Here is a 22,466-nt window from a genome sequence, read left to right as displayed (position 1 = left end):
AGCAAAGCCATCAAGCCTGCAGCTTGCAGCTGCTCATAGTGCTTACTGTTGGGAACAGATCCGCATTCCAAACTCTTCGGTTAAGGCCTGAAGCTGTAAAACAGCTTAGTTGCTCCCGGAGATCGAGTCATGAAGCAGAAATCCTTCCTTCAGGCTTTCAGAGAGCTCCACAGTAATGACGCCGGGTGGGGGAGGGGGGAGGGGAAGCAAGTATTCTGTAAAGACCTGCCTTAAAGTAGGCTGTCATTGTTGGAAGTGTAAGATTCTTAAGAGCTTATTACTGAGGCATCATACCAGTCATGTAAGAATCTCTTTTTTAATTGTATCTGTTTTTATTTAGCACATTAAAACTTCAGCAGAGACATGGGAGTATATGTGCACACCAACATCTGCACATAAATTAAATATTGTTACGATTACAGTGAGAAGAGCACAGATCGATGGGGCCAGCTCAGTGGAGTTACTTGCAGGAAAGAATAACTTTTCTCCTTCAGAAACTCAGTAATTTCTACTCGCATCAAGACAAACAAGATCACGTTTTGTTAACAGTGTTCTACTACAAGTAGGAATCTGACAAAGAAATACTGCAGTTAGCTACTTAGGTCAAGAAATACAAAGTTGTAGAGACAAGAATTTGATTTTAAGCCTAACTTTTAAGTTCTAAGAAGAGATGTAAGAAAATGTTTTAACATTTACCTAGAAATGTTTATCCCCATTAATAAGTGGAAGAAATGTTTAGTAGTATGAGAAATGACAAGTAAGTTCTGCTCTTGCTACAGACCTCATTTAGGTTGTCCAACATTTATCAGCAGGTTTTAAAGAACCAGGTTACATAGTACTCCATATCTATCAGGTAAATCAGATAAGACTATTATGTATTTTTATTACTTAAGTTTTCAAGAGGTGAAGCTAAATTACACTGGCCGCATGACCTCTAAATACACAGGTGATAGGGTTTAAAACACAGCATTAGGATTTAAGTACGGCTTACAGAACAGTTCAGTGGGTTTAAGACAGAGGAAAAGCAAGACAAGATTAATCCACTTCTATGGTGAAGTGGATTTTCACAGATGTACAACTTTGCTGTAAACTTTTACTCCCTTCAGCACATCCAGTCATAATAAAAAGTTGTCATGGAATTATTAGCTGTGGCATTTTACTTTTTTTTTTTTTTCTTCAAACAAGGCTTATGCCGTCCTACAAAAAAATGATGCACAGTGGGTCTCAGTTCGCTATCCAAGGTTACAGCCCCAAGCGCTGTTTTTTCCAGCTTAGAATGTTTTTTCTTAAGACACTTCTACAAATCTTCAATACAGCTCTCAAATTTAAAACTACCTGCAGAGTTCCACTGAGTGGTGCATTCTTTTGCAGTTCTTGTGTCTGAAAATTTACAGTGAATGTTTATTTACCAGTTTACTGCAGAAAGCCAGAAGTCTTCAAAAATATACTTTAAATCTTTTGAATGTAAGACTCTGGACCAGAAATCACTTTTTTGCATATCAAAACCTTAAACTTGCCTTCTGTGTGTTCTGTGAGTTAAGAAGTGTCATACTGTAGGCTTTAAAGAAATCTCAGCATGGAGGTGAGAACTGGGAGATTTCAGTAATTCATGTTGAATCTGTTGAAAAGTCTGCGGTGTGGAAGATTGAATATATGTTTATATCTAAAATAAAAAAATATTTTCTATTGATTGCAAAAAGCCCTTTATTCTCTTAATAACTTTGGTTGCATTCTTACTGGTCAGGTATGTATCAAGCAGCAACAAAGCATCTCTTTCAGGAAGTTTCAGTGGTCATGAAAAGTTGCTCTTAGTACAGTCAGAAGAGACTGCAGATTTTTATGAGCAGAAAAGGCTTCTGGAGGCCACAGTCCATCCCATTAATGATGTGATTTTGGGCACTGGCACTCAAGGCAGTTAGTATTTCAACAGAACTTTAGGAAAAAGTATCTGGAATAGTACTGCTCCTTACCAAAAGGTAGTTTTCTTTTGAAAGTGATTCTGAAAGACACTATTAGATGACAACTTTATTTATCAAGAAGAGTCAAGGAGGTGTACTTTAGTCATCTTGCGCTAATCCTGTGCAATTTAATACATCTCTTTCTGGCAAATTATTTCACACTAATATAACCTTGATCACTTGAATGAAGTTATTCTTCCCTGTATTTAGTATCTATACATTTAGGAATACACACACTTTACCAAATACTGTGTTACAACAGAACATGCAATAGTGAGTAATTTCTATCATCAGGTGCCTAGAACATGTAATTTCATCATTTACAACTTTGGTGGAGGGCAATACATCCATTATGCCATCTCTCATAATAATTCCCTGTATATTCAAGAAGACCTGTTCAGACTAGTATTTTCCTTATCCAGTAGCTTCATGTTACCAGATGCACCACAGTTGAAGCATGACGAGTAATTACATATAAAGAGACAACTAAAGTGCAGAGCCTGTGGGATATATATACTTTTTATTTATGTTAAAGCAGAGAGATTACGGAAATATTTCTTCTGCATGAAGATGAGTAAAGTATGTTCATTAAGCTTCAGATGCTGCCCACTGCATTGCTTTTAAATAAAAATGCTTACTTTCTGTCAGACACAGAAAAGTGGTAAGCAAACTTAGAACATATTCCTTTAATATATCAAAATGTTTCCAAGGCAGTATTATTACGATGTATACCACAGTTCCCAGTAACATCAAGCTTCATAAAGGAGGTGGTAGGGAAGCTTTATCCAGTTAATAGCTTAAGTGCTCTTCTTTTCTTCACCCAGTAAGTTCACTGTTGCTTTCTTGGCTGCAGGAAAATAAAAGCAAGTTTAATCTTAGAAGCCAACAGACTAAGTGGTTTATTCAGTGTTCTGGAGATACATTTAAAAAAAAAAAAAAAAAGATACCCTTTTAAGTCACAAATGAAACATCACAGAGAAAATCACAGCTTTTGTATACACATACAGTGATAAAACTAATTATATTAAGATTTAAAAAAATAAACCATAAGCAAGGATAGAACAATGAACAGCACAGACTTGTTGATGTAACAGCTGTCAGTCACACAGTGCTTCTCATAAGGTTTAGGACATACAGGTTTACAGCAAGAAATGTACTACCAAGATGATGAAATAGGGCTGGAATAACACTAATCTCTGTGTGTGTGTACACGTATACCTATGTGCAGTTCTTAAAAAAAATATGTATGTTCAAATCTTTGTATGTAAAAAGTAGAAAAAATAAGTGATGGAATGAGGACAGAAAAATCCCATGTACAACATGGAAGATTGTTACTTAAGATACATGTCTAACAATGATTCAGGAAGGTCACGCAGCAAAATTTCCAAGCATAGTTGAAAAAGGAACATCACTTAAGCACTCACAGGAAAACTGCTTTAAGTTGGTAAGAGGAAATGAGACTGCATGCATTGTTTGGGAGAACAGAGACTTAAAAGCGCTTTGAAACACCTTACAGATTTCCTTTCAAATTAAATTTAAATAAACCTTTGGTTTAGCTACTTAATACACTTCCCTCTCCTAGTCATACAACTATCATCAGATATTTTTGAGTATGAGCGTCCACTATAGAGTACAAGGAAATAAAAGCAAAGATTAAGCAACCTACAGGCTGTGATAACACTTACTCTTACCAAATAAAATCCTAAGTAATTTCTTTAAGAGTGGGCTTCTCCAGAGGAAGAAGAAGTACAAAAACTTACAGATGGGAAAACTTCATTTCCCATGTTGCTGTTTATTGGAGTTAAAGGATTTGCTTTACTACACAATTGGCAGCTCTTCTATACTTCCAAAGGTCTTCCAAATACCTGGCAGTATAGAAGACAGTAACTTAATGAGGTGACAATAACTTAAGCAGTAACTGTATTTGTGGAAGGTATCTTCTAAGGATGTTTGGACCTACCTCTGTAGAGAATTTTAATAGTGATATATATGGTGTGAAGACACACACACTAATTAGCCATGCTCTCCGCTCACAGATCTTGCATTCATTCTAGCATACTGCACTCCTATAAAGATCCACCACAATCCTCTTTTCCTAGCATCTTCATCCAAATTTAACTTCTCCATTATAATTTATATCATCTTCTTACATTTTTCCCCCCTAACTCTAAAATTAGAGTTGCCCTGGGAAATTCCTCCTATTTGATGTGATTAGTAAATGGTCTTTTCCTCACCTTCCTTAGCGACAGTATCTGCAGTCTCTGCAGCCTTGTCTTTCAGGTCTTTAACAACGCTGTCAAGCTGAGCTTCATGCTTCAGGAAGAAAGGCCGGATAATTCGATGATAGAGAAACTCTGCCCCATTGGAAGCACTTGGAGCCATGCACCACAACAGGAAACCACACTACAAGGAAGAAGAACATCTGCCTAAGTAGAAGAAATGAGTAGGAGACAAGGTGTAGTGTGCCTTCCTAACTGCCACAGACTTGAGCATATTTACAACAGTACATCATCCCCTTCATTTTTTATGGTCATAGTCCAGTAAGTATGCACATCAGTATGGTTACATTCAGTGAATCTTTATATTGGAATAATTTCATGGATACTAATAGGATAAAGGAGGGCTGTAGCAGTTAAAGCTAATCTGGTAACACGTGTATTGATCATAGAATAGTCAAGGTTGGAAAGGACCTTAATATCATCCAGTTCCAACCCCCTACCATGGGTAGGGACACGGTGCACTAAACCATGTCACCCAAGGCTCTCTCCAACCCAGCCATGAACACCGCCAGGGATGGAGCATTCACAACTTCCTTGGGCAACCCATTCCAGTGCCTCACCACCCTAACAGTAAAGAACTTCTTCCTTATACCCAATCTAAACTTCCCCTGTTTAACTAGTTACCCTTTGTCCTACCACTACAGTCCCTAATGAGGAGTCCCTCCCCCGCATCCCTATAGCCCCCCTTCAGATACTAGAAGGCTGCTATGAGGCCTTTTCTTCTATAGTGCATTTGTGGGTTTTTTTGTTAAATGTAGAAGCACAAAAGATTTAGAGATTTAGAGACATCAATTTGATAGATGGACCACTCGGTGGATAAAGAAGTGGCTGGTTGGCCGCTCAGCAGCTCAATGTCCAGCCGGAGACCAGTAACGAGTGGTGTCCCTCAGGGATCGGTGTTGGGACTGCTCTTGTTCAACATCTTTGTTGGTGACATGGACAGTGGGATTGAGTGTGCCCTCAGCAAGTTTGCCGATGACACCAAGCTGTGTGGTTCGACTGATACGCTGGAGGGAAGGGATGCCATCCAGAGGGACCTTGACACGCTTGTGAGGTGGGCTGATGCCAACCTTATGAAGTTTAACCATGCCAAGTGTAAGGTTCTACACCTGGGTCGGAGCAATCCCAGGCAGAGAAGAGGTTCAGAGCAGCCCTGAGGAGGACTTGGGGGTGTTGGTCGATGAGAAAATGAACATGAGGAAGCTTCAGTGTGCGCTCACACCCAGAAAGCCAATCGTATCCTGGGCTGCATCAAAAGGATCATGACCAGCAGGTCGAAGGAGGTGAACCTGCCCCTCCACTCTGCTCTCGTAAGACCTCACTTGGAGTATTATGTGCAGTTCTGGTGTCCTCAACATAAAAAGGACATGGAACTGTTGGAACAAGTCCAGAGGAGGGCCACGAGGATGATCAGGGGACTGGAGCACCTCCTGTATGAAGACAGGCTGAGAAAGTTTGGGCTGTTCAGCCTGGAGAAGAGAAGGCTGCGTGGAGACCTCATAGCCTTCCAGTATCTCAAGGGGGGCCTACAAGGATGCCGGGAAGGGACTCTTCATTAGCGACTGTAGTGATAGGATAAGGGGTAGTGGGTTCAAACTTAAACAGGGGAAGTTTAGATTGGATATAAGGAAGAAGTTCTTTACTGTGAGGATGGTGAGGCACTGGAATGGCTTCCCCAGGCAAGTTGTGAACGCTCCCTCCCTTTCGGTGTTCAAGGCCAGGCTCGACAGAGCCCTGGGTGACATGGTTTAGTGTGAGGAGTCCCCAACCATGGTGGGGAGGCTGGAACTGGATGATCTTAAGGTCCTTTCCAACCCTAACTATTCTATGATTCTATGAAAACCTGATTAGACAAAACATCAGTCCCTCGAACTACTTCTAAACTATGTGGCACATACCTAACTGAAGGTCTAGGTCCCAAAATCACTTAAGTCCAGCCAAAACAACATCTTTCTCCTCTCTGCCTCCCTCCTTTAAAAATGCAGCAGGGGAAAGAATGTGATTGTGTGCATCCCAGAGCTAAAGTGACAATGGAGAAAGATATATCCATGCTACATATGGCACATAGACAAGGGTAATGCTTTTACACTGCACAGTTTAGGTAAACCTTTTATAGCACCATTTTATTTGGGGGAGGGGGGGAAGGAGGTGGTGGCAATGAATAGCACAGTCTCTGGGGCAGTATTTCTACATCTTACAAAGGGGATTGGAAAGACAGCTATTACATGTATTACAAATATCTGTCTTTACTAGTGAAGCACTTTTATTTGGTTTCACTTCCACTACCATACACAGTACAAAGATGATTATGAAAAGATGATCAAAACATTTAAAGGACAGGAAGTGCCATAACTAACCATGTTCAAGCTCTGAAAGCATATACAGAGACACTTTACAACATAAAGCTACAAAAAAATTAATCAATTTTTCTCAGCAATTGCACAGTTCTTTCCAGACACAAATAGTACAATATTATTCCATGTCAAAAACCTCTCCATAAAAGGCAGAACAGCTTTTCACAGACCATCTTTTCTCAAAACAGAAAACCATCCCAGCCTCAGCCAAAATGTGCTCTGTTTTGATGTTAAACATGATTAAATGTTTGAGGATTTCCACACATTTTTGGGAGGAGAGGGAGAGAGGGAGAAAACAACAACTCAAATCCTCCTCCTGAAAAACAAAACAGAAAAGCCCACCACAAAGACAACAAAAACCAGGACCACCACTCAATTAGCTAATTTAGCTACCAAGCCCCAAACCAATAATTTAAACTACAATAAAACTGTAATCAACTTGAAAGTCTTAATTTAAATACAGTAGCACTTATTTAAATAGCTTGTATTTCAGGAGTTGTCCAGCTTTCAAAGTATATCTACAGAGCTAAAGAGATGTTTCATTGCAAGTGCTAGACTTTCTGAAAGTCATTTAAAAAAATATAAGCAGAGTCTTATTTATTTATGAGGTTTCTAGTACACTGCATGGTGCAGAAGCATTTCCTAGAAACTAGTTCCATTACAGTATGCTGTCAGATTTTCACTGTGCCTAATCACACATTTGTCTTCTCTTCTTCCCCTCGTACTTTTAATTGCCCATTGTAAAACTGCAAAGATAAAACCACATCCAAGTATTTGTTTTGGTATTACACAAGAAACTCCTAAATGACTATTGAACCATTACAAGGTGATTTAAGTCAACAGAGGTTATTTTAAAAGAAAGGTTCTGATTTGAGTTTAACAAAAAGGAAGGGGGAAAATAAGATAGAATAAAATCCCTTTTCAGTTATGAAAACTGCAGTCTCCTTCAGGCAAACCTTCCAGGTATTTTGGAATATCTCTGTTCTATTCTTCCTTAGATAAGGGATACTGAGACTGAATGTTCTGAAGGTACTGATTGTCATACCTGTAAAATTTTGGCTTTGTCTTCACTGCAGTGCATACCACAGTAAAACTGACCCCTTTCATACACATTAGTTGAAGAAAACACCTACCGTTTTTTGAGAAGATTGTTACTCCTTTTTAAGGCCATTTATCATTTCCCTTGGCCTAGAGAAAATCAGTTATGGTATACCTGCAACTGGAGAAGTATCTTGACCAGCTGTCACTCTGAAAAGGATGGCTGATTCCTGAGGTTAACAACCACCTTCTACAAAACATTTTGCTGAGCCAATTTACTATTGTTTTAGGCAAACTTTAAGATTCTTCAACTGTCTGATCATAGTGTCAGAACTGAAAGACTTAAAGAGGACAAAGAAATGTTTTTCAAAGTGTCCACCAGTGAGAATGCCTACCAGGAACATTTCAATGAACTAAGAGAGATCATTCAGCATGCCGTAAAATTTGGCACTTCTAAGTAGCAACTGATGCAGTATCATTAAGGAAGGTCTGAGAAAATAAAGGCAAAAAGTGATGGGATATCAATTTTCAAAACCTTCCACTATCTGGATCTTAGTATTACAGAACAAATAAACATGACTCTCTGATGTTGGTATCTTTGATTAATAACTGAGAAGCATATTTTATCTCCTGTTAAAGAATACCTGGCCAATTACCAATAGTTAGACAAATTGTCCCAATATATAAAAGATATTACTCAGTTCTCCTTTGTTTTGGGAAATCCCTCAGCCATAAGCCCAACTTCCTCTGAAACTGAGAAAATTGAAATTTCCCTTTTCTTGCCTAAGAATGAAGTCAGTCATTTTGATTATACAGCTTAGTCAAGAAAAAAACTTTTACAGTTATAGATTTACTCTCACTTACTACTTTTGAAGTGTATCAAAACAGATGTTTATATGAACTTTCTAGGTCACATATCACCCTTTCTTTCCTTTTAAACATGGCAGATCTTTCCCTGCCACCCATCCTAACTTTCCCTCTTGCCTCACAAAACCATCAGTTGTAAACAGATCACTTTCTTAGTGATAAATTACATGTAATCAACATCTTAAAATATGGTCTTACCCAGGAATGATTCCAAGGGAGTCTCCTGTCATCTATCCACTCTTGAAGACATTAAACCAGTTATGCCAAAGGTCTCATTTTAGAAGAAGGGTCACACGAATTAACATACCTTTATCATGTAGTAGAAAGGGAACCAGAACAGAAAGATATCGGAAAAGAATTCCACTATGCTGAAAACGCCATATACAACCCAGTAAGTCAGCCACTGTGTGTCGTCATCTTTGTTGGGGCTTTCAATTGCCTTGATTCTGCAAGGAAAACAGAACAAGTGAGCAGATCAGCAGCATCAGTGTCATCTGTAACGGTGAAGGTTTTATGACTCAGTTTATTGTTACATACCAATTCTCAAAATTTCATTACTCTGTATGCTCTATAGAGAAAACAATATGCCCAAGATTTTTGAATAGCAAAGCTTTTCCCTATACATCAGATATCAAAAAGATACTCAAGCTAATTCTAGCTCTGCGATTGCAACATAAAGAAACCCAAACCGAAACAAAAAAACCCAAACCAAACACCAACCCCCCCCCCCCCAAAAAAAAAAACCAACCAAACCAAACCCCAAAACCCCATGAACATCATGACCTTGTTTATGAGACAGTCCATAGGACAGAGAAGACAGGATAATCTTTGACCAGTTCCAGTTCTGAATGCATTCTGGCAGTCCTGACCAAAAGACTATTGTACATCAAAGCATTAGCGACCCATGTAACAGTTAACCTCAGCGATCCCCAGCCTGTGCTGCACATACAACCTGGCTTACAGGCCTGTGCTGTGCTGCACAAATTCCCTAATCACAGGACAAACCCAGTAAGCTCACGAAAAGAGAGAATCCCCCACAGCAACTCCCACTGACTACCAGTAATTATACCATCTGCATGGCATTGCCTGTATCTAACAGCAAACATCTTCTTTCTTTGACAGTAGGAATGATGAATAGGGTTGTTGTCTTGAAAGAAAAATCCTACAATAGCTTGTATTATCAAAATGAGGTAACCTTGTCTATAGATGAGGTCTGTTGCTGCATGTGGATCAGAAATCCGTTCAATGCTGCACAACTTCAGGTTCCCAGCATCTACAGGGATTTATGATCGTCTATACTATTCTCTGTTTCTTTATAGTGTTAGCTCTAATAAACAGATTTTAAATGAAGCTTTAGGGAATCGGAATACAGATCACACCTCCTGGTGCAGGCAGCATCTAGATAAAAATTTTAAATCTAGTTCAGAGTTCCATAGTATACCTCACATATCTTCACTTATAATGTACATTAGCTGGACTCTGCTTTGAAAAAGTAAACTGTCAGATTTGCTTTCACTTCTAACAGAAGCTTTTGCAGACCAAGTGCTTCTTGGTCTTGCCTACAGCAACCCCCAGCCTGTACAGGGAGGACGTATCTGCATCCCCAATTGTTTTGCTCTATAAATCCATTCCTACAGAACTTGCAAATCCTGATATAGACTACAGTACTAAAATCAGGGTGGAGCAACCTCTAATAAAGTCTTGGGCTTCCTGCATAATGACTGGGTTTTTTTTCCTTCAGCTGTTAGGAAAATGCAGTTCAAATTTATACAGTTCTAAAAATAGTAAGTTGGAAGAAAGACATACATGTGCTTCCTTCAGTAAAAGTACTGAAATGGAGACTCTGGGCTTGCTAAGTTCCTGATTAGCAATGTAAGAACTTTTAGATGGAAATGCTAGCTACTGTAAGCCTAATAATATGACTCTTAAATTAAGAGTATTGAACAGCATTCGTCCTCTCCACTCATGCTGCAGAATTAATCTGTAGACTGAGTTTAATGAATTTAGGTTTAATTCTTTTATAACTTATTCCTTTAACATCATCAATACTGTTGCAGAAGCAGCCTCTGTGGAACATATCAAAGGTGCAGTTTTTAGTCCATAAAAAAGACTGAGAGTTAGTGTGGTTTACAAAATAGAAACCATACAGATGGCTGGCTGTGAGTACGTTTCCTGGTCTGTGAATTGAGAAACCCTTTGAATCAGTCAGTTCCTGTACCTGTAAATTAAGGAGGCAGGGGAAGAGGAGAAAAAATATCCATCATACGACATGTCTTATGTTGTAGCAAAAGCACTGGCAAAACCCACCAAACACATGAGAGAATTTGTGTAGCCTCTGGACTGAATTACTTTGAAATGCAGTATGAGTAGCTGATACTTAATGTATGCATTATTTCCATTAGCATGTGGCTAGCCAGGAAGGTTCTGCAATGAGAAAAGCAATAGCCCTTGCCATATCCCATCATGCACAATAAGGCACTGTTATTGAGGTGCATCAGCACAACTGGAAGAACCCGTTTTCCACAGGTGGACACCAGCAGGTCTGCCTACTGCTGTTCCAGCAACACAGTGTTGGGAAAGAGTAGTCCAGGCAACCTGCTCAAAGGCAGTGCCAACTTCAGATGCTTCTGCCCTCCCACTATGAACCACATTTCTATGCCCCCACCTCTCAGGTATTTCAATATCACCAGGTGAGGGGATCCTACAAAAACAACCCCAAACCAAACCCCCAAAAACCAAAATCAATCAAACAAACAAAACAAAAACATCACACGAGGTAAGGTAGAGGGCTATTAATCTATTTTCAAGGTCTAAAATTGTATTTCTGGAGGAAAAGAAAAAGTTCAAGTGACTAGCACAGAAGTTAGAGTAGTGGATAAATGGAGAAAGGAACTAATGGCAAAGCTTCTCAATGTTAGGAAAAATTTGCTGTAGGGTTCATCAGGTGAATTTCTCTGGTTCTGCTGGTATCTCCATTTGAGGCATACAGGCAAAGGCTCTTTTTACAACGAGCATGCTAGCTTGGTATTTGTGAAAAAAAAAAAAAAAAAACAAAACCAAAACCCTTTGCAATGAAACCACTAACAGTTTTTCTGTTTTCTAGTCATCATCTGAAGCCACTCATGGATTTAAGGAAGCATTGTTTAACTTTTTTTAGCATTATTAAGTCATCTTAGCAATCATGAAAAGCAGTTTTCATAAAAAGCTCAGAATCTTCAATTTTGTGGCAAAGGGCAGATGGCATATCACTGTGTTATTTTCTCTCCTGTAACAACACATGGCCTTTGAGAGTTCCTAAATGCAGTGACATGGGTGTGCTCTCTTTGAAGGTTCACCATCTCCTTAGCTCTTGAAGGTGATTACTTGGAGGGAATACACAAAAAAGGCACTTTCATGGTCAGTCACAAGCAGCAGTACAGTTAGCCAAAACCCCATCTGATTTAACCATCTGTATACAGCATTAAATCCACATGTGGTGCTTTCTTGCACACTGTAGGAAACAGCACATATCCCTCCTTTTCTGTAATGGTCTGATCTAGGTATGCACCATAGGACAAGCTCATTTGGCAGCCCCCCCCACACCTGCTAAGGGTCAGCTCTGAAGGAAGATCAAACTGCATTTGTTAGCAATTACTCCCTCCAAATTAGTGGGAGGGAAGGCATATAGCAGGGTCATCAGCGAATCAAAGTTCTCACTGAAGGAAAGGAAAGAATTTTACAAAAATTCTGTCTCTGAAAGGGAAATGTATGCCTCAGCTGAGACTGCCAGTGGAAACTCAATCTAACATGTTCCTGTTAAAAAAGAGGGCAAAAGTTATCTCCATCCTTTGCTACTTACACATTATTTCAATACTAAGTCATAGAAAAAAGTCCTTATCCAAGAACAAGTACAGTAAGTTATGCAGAGTATTTGAATGGATAGGCGGTTAGGGGTTTTTTTTATCCATTTATAACCCTAATTAGACTTTTAAGTTATTCTATATGTTACTAGGTAACGTATTCTGTGTTACTAGTGTATTGCTCTGCACAATACATCAACATATATGTTACTACAAACCAAGAACACTTTATTCTTCTCCATGTTATACCACGAATCAATCAGTCTGATATTCAAAATGCAACCTCCATCAATAAATGAAAACATACAGATCAAGAGGCTCTGGCAATGCAACCAGCTTTGGGACAGCCTTCTTCTAAAGGTTATTTATGTGTTGCAAGAACAAGTAAGTCAGTCTCATTAGTACATAACATTAAGATTTCCTAACAAAGGAAGGAGCAGTCAAAGCCCATACCTTCAAATTTAAAAAAAAATATACTGCTAGTTTTTGTAAGTTTTTTCTAATACTGATTTGACTACATTCCATGCTAATGACAAGTAGTAACAACATGTCACAAAGGATTTTATAAGGTGCTTACTAACTGTAGATTACTTTAAAGAAAGTCTCAAACAATTACATACAGTAGTTCTGCCTGTTGGGAGGTAAAAGCAGTCAATAGGAACAGCTTCTAGTACACTCAACAGTAAATAGCACAGCTCAGTTATCTTAACAACAGATGCCTGTCCAACAGTGGAACAGCCTTTGTGGGCCAGCACTGCAACTTGTGCAGACAGATGGGGACCTAAGTAAACCCCTCATTTTTAGCCAGATCTGCTCCTCAGTAACTCCACTAACTGGTAATGCCAACAAGAAAGAATGGATGCTCTCCAGTAGCCCAGGGCTCCTATCAGCTACATTGCTACAAGGGCCAGCTCAATTTTGACTGTGTGCATCCCAGAATCAGTCAAACTGAACTCTAGATCAAGTGTAGTTACTTTATCCTCTTACCTGTAGCAACAGATACTGGTCCAATTTCAGTTAAGTTGCCAAGCTGAATTCTTTCATTTAAAGCATCTGACTCATTTCAACAAATAAAATCATCTCTTTTACAACAAGAGACACTCCTGAATTCGCTCTGGCATAACAAATAATTTTTAGAGTTAATTCACATGTAGAATACTCACAGACTAAGAGTATTACAAGCACACCAGTTATGAGTTTGGGGTGGTCTGTTTGTTGATTTTTTTTTTTTTTGAGCCAAGTCCACATGTGGAATCCAGAAATAAACTGACACCAAATATTCTTGCTTTACTCTCATGTGAAGTGATTGCTCAAATCTTGCAAAGTACATAATGATTCTTGTATAAATAAAGTTACAACTTTAAAATAGATTAGCCTCCATTAAACCCAGTGCTCATGTTGTAGCTAGGGAAGACTGGAACATTCCGTACATCCTGTGTTAACTTTTCTAGTAAGTGCAGTACTAAATGAGTAGGCAGGCATATTTGTGACCCTATTAGCCAAGCATAATCCCTTTTTTTCCTCATTTAAAAAAACTCTAGTTCTAGAGCTTATACTTACTGGTCTGCCCCAACTCTTCACAGCACACTGCAGTAATTAAAAAATAATTTACTTCTAGCTATCTGTTCAGATATCCCTGTGGCATCAGCACTTCACTCCAAAACAGACTTCTTCAAGTTTGGTGCATCCTCATTTCAGACTCACCATGGCAGGCTGCCTCCATGACATCTTGCATCATTTCAGTGAAACAAGTACCTGCATATCTCTATTTGTTTTACTGTTCTGTCTTACACATTTTCACCCATCAGTTAAAAGCCTTCAGTCTTCCATCTTTCTTCTTCGTTACTGACTTCGACAGCAGTTATGCATTTGCTGATAATGAAAACACTTTCCTGCCAAATGCACTTACGCAACTGCTGCAGCGTGATTTTACCATCTCCCCTCTCTCAAAATTTTGTGTATCCAGAAGATGGCAGCAGACAAATCCAAGCAGGATAGCAAGGGGTGCTCACTCTCTGTGCAGGGACAGATATTAGAAGACAACATATGACAGGTGCTCCAAATATGACAATATGATAGTTGCTTCAAAGCAAACAGAGACTGAGGGAACAAAAGGACCACATGCCACTTGGCTCACCAGTGAAGGGAGTCTTACGTACTGCATGTTAACTCGGCACAAAGCTAGATTCCTGCCAAAAAAAAGCAGCAATCTTCATTTCCTTGCTCTCTGCTAGCTCTTGGCCTGCGTCTTTTGCAACAAGTATGTGTAGGGTCACATGATGAATCAGTTCCCCAGTTCTGACTCAGGTTAAAACCAGCTTCCTTAAACATGCACAGCTGTTTTTGCTGGGATTAACATGCATCAGTGCCTCAGTTCAGCTTGTTCTGCTACACAGGCTGGGCAGTGCAGGTGGAGCTGTGCAGTAGGAGCTCCAACAGCCTTCATCTCTCCACCTCTGGAGAAGCCATCCATACGCTCTATCTGGAAAGAGGATTTCCTCCAAGGGCAAGGAAAGTCACTGGGGCCTTCAGCAGTGCTCACCTCTCTATGTAGTCTCAAGCTTAGCTTTACCAGCTGTACTGTTGGCTGTACTTGTCTACATCAGCAGTTAGACCAGTACTGCTACACTGCCTGCTGGAGTCTAAAAACCCTGTGTTGAAGTCTAATCCCATCTTGTACTACAGAAGTCTTTCAGGTTGTCTTCCCTGAAGATATTGACAAAAAAGGAGAAGTGGCATGTAATGAGGGAGCTTTGGGAAAAGCCATATGCAAAGGATCCACAACATGCTTCTCTACTAGTGACAGCTGCTTTTGTTACATGGAAAAACATATTTCACATGCTCTGGTTGCCTCTCCACAGCTGTTCTTGTTAAGGGTGCAGGCACAGAGTTCAAACAGTACTGTTGTAAACAAATGAGAAAAACTGGGCCCCTGCCATGTGCTTACAACAATACAGAAAGAAGAGAGTTACATTTTCCTGTTAGCCTATGCTGCACTGTAAAGACTATAGCTCAAGCATAATTTTGTTACAGCTCAAATACAGGTTTTCATTTCTGTTTACTCCAATACAGGCAAAAGAATTATAGTACTGCCTGAATTTATACAAATGTACAGTAAAGCATGAAATTATGGTGCAGTGCTTTCAGACCTGTCTTGGTAAAATGCTGTTTCCCTGTAATCGCTATGTGAGGAGGTTTTTCAAACTAGAAACAAAAGTCCTACAATTTTAATTACTGACTGTAACTAAAAAATTGTCTCATCAGCAAATAGGCCAGAGATTCAAGTTTCAGGCTAAGGACTTGCTTCTGGGTTGAGGCTGGTTTGCAGAGACCTGAAGAATTTCCTTTATGTGCGCAGTGCCAGTTGCTAAGCAACAAACTTCTGCAATTCCTCTTTAAAAAAAAAAAAAAAAAAAAGTTTTATGTAGCATTTACAGACCACTAGATGGAAGTTTGCATTTCTTTTCCTAACAGCTGAAGGAAATGCTTGTTATGCTCATCTAAAATTGTGTCTCTTTTTCATTGTATGCATAGTAACAAGTAGACTTCCTTTTGGGACAGCAAGCTGTTGCCAGCTCTCCTGTGTCACAGGTAGTCTCAGCTGTGAAGAAAGACTTTGAAAATTGTAACTGGAATACATCACCACAACAAAGCAAACAGGAAAACAAGAAATGCAACTACCAACCATGCACTTTTTTCTTTTTTTTAATGCTATTTTTTCTTTTATAAGAATATATTATATTTATAAGTCACTAGAGGTCAATACAGTAAGAGAGAGGAGTATGTGAAAGGTAGAGTGCTGCAGTGTATCTTGACCAAGAAAGTCTGTAAAATGCCTTCATTTATGCATCAAGCATATCTGCAGTCCCTAAAAATATTATCTACATCAATTATAAACTGCAAACCTTTCAATGAGTTTAATTCACAATGTGGATCTACCTGTAAAACAAAGACGCTAAACTTTTTTACCTACATTTAGGACATGGAAGATAAATTAAAATTTTCCTACAGTAATCATAATATTAAGAGTCTCTCTTGTATCTAACCACTAGCTATCTCTAGAAAGGAGAGCAAATCACTTGTCCAGCCCACAGATAAGAGAGCTTTTAAAAGGCGCTCTGAAACCTGAAAAACCTGAAAGACAGAAAGGAAGTATGTTTGGAGGAACTCATTTGATATAACATTATCAAAAAGTCAAAATACACTTTCTAGTATCTGAAGCTCCATGAAAATGGTGTCAGAGAGGAAACTGTTAAGTGTGGCTAGATTTGGAAACTTTCTACTTATATTCATACTGAGCATTACGAATCTGGTTAGATAAACTACATCTCTCAAATTGCTTTTATAAAGCAGCAGCTTTAGAAAATTACTTGTGAACATTAGTATATCATGCAACATTTTCTGTAAGGGGAAAAATTAAGCATTCTCCTCAAAACTTGCTAAGAGAGGGCAGACATGCTGTGCTAGCTCTCCACAGAGGCATGACTTAACGTTTTCTAAACAACTGTGACGAAAGAAAAGCAGTGTTCCTGTTTCAGAGGTATGGAAGAGAGAAAGGAACTACAGGATAGGCTCAAGACGCCACAATATTCAAATAAAGACTTGAATTAAGCATTTATACTTCTCTACAATCAATCTAGACTGTTTCCTGTTTGTAAATGCTGCTCTTCAGCTAAACTGAACTAACAGCATAAAATTAACCAAAGTATGACTCTACTATATTGCTTTTCTACCCTGAAGACACCAGTAATAAGTTCAGACATTGTACTGCCCAAAGCTATTTTCATCTTTGCAATTTTTAAATCCAATATGACAGCACTTCTGAACTTTCCAATCCTCTGCATACACTCCTTAGTCATCAAAGGCTCCCTTCCTGCTTGCGTGCTCTCTCTTACATTTTTCAGAGGCAGTTAAACACCACTGGCTATGGGTGGAGCTATATTTTTAAACAGCTAGCCCTGGACATTTTGAAGAAGCAGTGAAAATACTGGCAACACTCACTTCTTCCATCTACTAGTCTGAATATCACCTTGTGCAGCTAAAGCTCACTAGAAGTATAAAGAGTTGCTTCTATCATCTGTGGTGAACTTTTCAAAATGGGTCTACTGCAAATCCAAAAGCCTGCAAACAAATATGAGGTTTCAACTTAGAACTAATTATTCTATTCCATCACATAGCACTAATCAGAATTTTACGGACTAAGACTAGTGTTTTATGACAAACTTTAATCCAGACTGACTGACTTACTGGGAAACAGCCAGGTCATGTTTACCTGGAAAACTACTGCTTAATTTCCCCTACATTAGGGACCCTTGCTGGTGACATGGCATAGAAGACGCAGGTTTTTTGAAAGATTCTGTACTGATAGAGAAGACACTCCTCTGTGCATAAAACCACTAAAGACTTACAGAAAGCAAAACTGAAGGTGAACATAGATAGGGGGAAGGAGAAAGGAAATAGCAGCTGTGCCTGCCTGAAACTGTAACAGACATTAACCGCGGAGAATTATACAAGGCTGGACAAGCATACACCTGCACATCTGCAAAAATGCCCTTGTTGCACGTGTAAACAGGCTGAAATCTGAGCTGAGCATCCTTCTCTGGGTTTCTTTCCCATATATATTTTCTTTTAGGGAAGCACTGAGATTAACAGTAACTACTGTGACCAAGGTAACCCAGAACTAAAAATCCTAATAAAGAGATTTATAACATGCCTAAAGGGTTACTCATCTGGTAGCTGTCTGCCATTTTAAGCAACAAAGGATGGAAAGGTGATCTCTCTTGCAGAAAACAGACATCTGTCCCACTCCTTCATGAGTGTCTTTTCTGCTAAAAAGAAGCCTGACCTAGTACTTGGTTGCTTTTCACATTAAATTCAGGCACTGACAATGCAAAAATGATACACTGATCTAACTCACAACAGAAGAAAGTAAGCTAATTGGGGACTAGTAGTCTGCTTTTTCTTTTTCAGTACCTGAGACATTTCAGGCTTGGATCCATTGTTAAAACACCTGTGTAAATATCAAACTAACAACCTGCACAGTATTTTCTGTTTAGAACTCCTGACCTCTTCCAGAAGCCACAGCTTTTACAGTAAAAGCTGTTTGAGGGTGTTCACAGCTGATGAAAACAGCTGAAAGCCATTTTCTGCCCAATGCCAGGAAGCAAAACGCACTACTGTTAATTCATACAGCAGGCTCTTCAGCAATCTGTTCAAGGGGGACAGGCCAAATAGAAGAGAGGAATAAACAAACCACCCTGCCTAGTGTCCTTTAAGCTTTGGCTCTTAATGCTTGATGAGCATGAGGGACATCACTTGGCAGCACCTTGACTGCAGTATAGAATTCTGAGCAGCAAGAATGAAAGCAGGAATCACTTCTGGTGATTCAGCTTTATTTCCTTGCAGCTTAGCCCAGCATTAGGATAGAGATCCTACAATAGACATGGAGAGCAGCATGGTAGCACCAAAACAAAATGAAACCCATGTGGTCGAAGAAGGGTAATCACCAAAGAGGATTCTTGCTCTTTTTCATGGTCAGGCAGCCCATGCTTGACCCCAGACTGAAAGCCCCCTCAGGAGATAGACTGATCCTCTAACACCACACAGGCTGGCAAGGGCTGCTTATCCTGAGGTCACACACCTCACTCCTAAAAAAGGGAAGCTGAACTGGACCATGAAATGTATGCACTGGCACATGTCCTCCTGTGTCTTCTCTGAACTCACACTGCATCTGCAGGCTTGCAGGCAAAGCAATACATGTTGGAAAACACTACAACACTATGTACCTGCTCTGTACTTGGGAAGGAAGAAAGAGGAGAGGATGAAGCCTACCTTTGCTGTTAGCAGGCTGGTTCATGAGCTGGAACCAGCGAATGACACTGGCATGCAACACATCACATGCATTTTAAATCAGATTTTCATCCAAAATTATAATTTTGTCCTCAAATTATTTCAGCATTAAAAGGACAGCTAAATGGAAAGCATTAACTAAGCATGAATTGGAAAAACACGTGAATACTATGTCAGTTCTGTTTATGTAAATAACATCATGGTTCTTTATTTGATTGAAATTTGTAGCTAAGGACAATCCTACAAGGATGCTGGGGAGGGACTCTTCATCAGGGACTGTAGTGACAGGACAAGGGGTAACGGGTTCAAACTTAAACAGGGGAAGTTTAGATTGGATATAAGGAAGAAATTCTTTACTGTGAGGGTGGTGAGGCACTGGAATGGGTTGCCCAGGGAGGTTGTGAATGCTCCATCCTTGGCGGTGTTCAAGGCCAGGTTGGATGAGGCCTTGGGTGACATGGTTTAGTGTGAGGTGTCCCTGCCCAATGCAGAGGGATTGGAACTGGATGATCTTAAGGTCGTTTCCGACCCTAACTATTCTATGATTCTATGCACCCATTACTTAAAAAAAACAACCAACCAAAACAACCACAAAAAAAATCCCACCCCACAATACTAACATCTGGGAGGTAACTTTTCGCATTAAGATACATTTAAAAACACCTTCCAACATGAAAAAGGGTAGACATGCTACAAAACAATAAGAGAAAAAAAATCCAGATTTGGAAGGGAAGATAAAACCCCATTCTTCATGTTCAATTTGCTACTGTCTGTGAGGCTTTATCCCCTCCTGTCTCTTCCTTCCCAAGTACAGAGCAGGCACATAGTTTTGTAGTGTTTTCCAACATGCACTGCTTTGCCAGCAAGCCTGCAGATGCAGTGTGGGTGCAGAGAAGACAGAGAGGGACATGTGCTTTGAGACTACACAGCTCTAAGATCTTTCATTATCAACTTATTCATTGTAGTTGCATAATGGCAGATATAAAAATACAATCCCAAACCAAATTTGTTTTAAAACAAATTAAAAAATTTAAAAGAGATTTTAAGAATTGTCAGTTTAAAAGTAACCTAAGTCAGACAAAACAGCACACAAACATAAAATTCCTACACAACTATCAGCTTTGTTGGTTGATATTTTCACTTTCAGATTTTAATGAAAAAACACCTTTTAACTAATCTTTTCACTAAACATGGCATTACAGAAATCACAGAAAAAGACCAAGTTTCTCCCAAGTTCTTGGCCTATAATCTCCTAAATCAGTACTCACCTTGAACAGCATTTTATAAAAGCATTTCTGACTTTTAAGCATCACAACCAGAACGTGTTTCAAGAAAGTCTACAGGAAAAAAACAACCACAAAAAAAAAAAAAAAAAAAAAAAAAAAAAAAAAAAAAAAAACCACCAAAAAACCAAAACCCAAACAAACAAACAAAAAAAACCAGCCAAAAAACCAACAAAAATCCCCGAAGTGGAGGAACCTGGTTTGTATCGCCCAGGAGATAGTTAGCTAGTTACTTTTTTAAAATTGCTGGCTGTATCTAAATTTACGCAAAAGGCAAGCACTGTGTTTCAATATGGCAGTGTAGCTGGGAAGGACTTCCATTTTATGAACTGTCAGGCTACACAGGTTTTTATTCAGTACATTTATGAAGACTTCTGGAACACACTCCACTGTGGTTTTACCAGAACGGAAATGCATTTTGGTCTCACAAGAGTGTAATGCCCCTAAGAGACCAGATATTCTTAAATCAAAACCATCTTAATAGAGGCATTGAAAAATGAAGTATTCTTAAGTCTTTTACCCCAAGAGGAGCTACAGTGTCTTCTTTTCCACCTTCTCATCAGCGAGGTGGTTTTGGAGTAAACAGGTCTCTCTCACATATCTCTGTCTCTGGTCCATTACAGTAACCAGTGCTTCATATCAAATATATGCTGGCACTGCACCACTGCCTTCTTGGGTACCTGAAAGTGTCCTCAGCTAAAAATACCAGTGTGAGTTTTGGCAACTACCATTCCAACCATTCTCCCTCCTGTTACTAGCAGCAGCTACAACACAGCAATCCACCTTCTTACTTAAGGTGACAAAGCTGAGAACTCAACGCGAAAACATAATGCATCTCAGGAACTGGTTTTCAAATGTAGAAACTACCCAGCATCTCCCATCTCTAATTTATTACACAGCATTTGCCAGATGGAAGAAGCCTCGTTCTTTACTCAGCACCTTCCGGCTATATATTCTAAGGGGTGCGCGGGAGAAACATTTTTGAGTGTGGTCCACCGTGACAGACCGCGTCCCAGCGTACGGCAGTGATTTTACACCCTTGTTCCCTCCCCCACGAATAACACACGCCGCCACAGCGGCCAGAGGGGCAGGAGTTGCGACACTCACGACACGTAGGCGGGGTAGCCGAAACCGATGATGTTGCAGAGCAGGGACGCGCCGTAGCCCACCACCAGATACACGGCCACCGCCCCGACGATGGCTGCGCGAGAGAGGAGAGAGCAGAGAACCGTTAACGCTGGCAGCCGGCCGCTTGCTCCATGGCGCCGGGGAGCAGGGCCGGGAAGGGCGTAGCCACCGCCACCGGCCGCTCCGCTCATCCCATACGCGGCGACCCCCGACCTCAGGCGTTGAGGAGACCTGCGACGTCTGGGGGTGGAGAGGCGGGAGCTCACCGATGGCAATATAGGCGCGGTTGACGCCGGTCTTGCTCTCGATATGCTCGAGCACGGCGGTCACGCAGTTCTTCTCATGCAGGAATCGGTCGAACCACTTCCTAATAGCCGCGGTCATGGTGCAGCCTCCCGCTCTTCAGCCGCCACAGCCCCGGCTGCACAGCGGCAGAGCAACACGCTCCGCCTCTGGCGCCGTCCGGCCGCCCACCTACGGCCGCGCTGGGCGGTGGCACCGCGCCCACCTCCGCCGCCGTCGCACTGGGGAGGTGGCGGGGAGCGGTAGGGAGCCATGTTCTGCCGGCCCTCGCAGCCGCGCCGCGAAATGGAGGTGGGGTGCCGCCTGTCCGGGAACTCGGGCACAGGGGAGGGACAGGACCGGCCTGTCCCTGCGGCCTCCTGCTGGCCTTGTCACTGCTGGGACTGATGTGAAGCTTAGGGGGGCGGCCGGGGACAACCCTGTGAGGAACAAGCGAGTAGCGTCCCAGCGAGTCCGAGGTAGGACATTGCACTTGTCATGGTTAAACTTCATAAGGTTGGCATCTACCCACCTCACAAGCGTGTCAAGTTTCTTCTGGATGGCATTCTTTCCTTCCAACATATCAACC

General features: G+C 40.5%; 1 protein-coding gene across 3 annotated transcripts; it reads right to left on the bottom strand.

Annotated features, from left to right (window-relative positions):
* Positions 1-303: 303 nt before the first annotated feature.
* On the bottom strand, positions 304-22,005 carry REEP5 (receptor accessory protein 5). 3 transcript variants are annotated; one of them, XR_013958827.1, is made up of 6 exons: positions 21,862-22,005; positions 21,575-21,668; positions 8,804-8,942; positions 4,193-4,361; positions 3,650-3,823; positions 304-2,805 (listed from the first exon to the last, which is right to left on the bottom strand). XR_013958827.1 is itself a non-coding variant. In XM_080638644.1 (5 exons), the coding sequence occupies exons 1-5, from the start codon at positions 21,977-21,979 to the stop codon at positions 2,756-2,758; spliced, it is 570 nt and encodes a 189-aa protein (XP_080494770.1). In that variant the 5' UTR covers positions 21,980-22,005; the 3' UTR covers positions 304-2,755. The 3 variants fall into 3 exon arrangements, 1 of the variants encoding a protein (XP_080494770.1); XR_013958828.1 differs by having other exon boundaries at positions 3,719-3,823; XM_080638644.1 differs by lacking the exon at positions 3,650-3,823.
* Positions 22,006-22,466: the final 461 nt, after the last annotated feature.

The sequence above is a fragment of the Psittacula echo genome (genome assembly GCF_963264785.1).
Source record: "Psittacula echo genome assembly, chromosome: Z".
Lineage (NCBI taxonomy): Eukaryota > Metazoa > Chordata > Aves > Psittaciformes > Psittacidae > Psittacula > Psittacula echo.
Note: the sequence above shows the minus strand (reverse complement) of the source record. Positions and strands in the feature narration are given on the sequence as shown.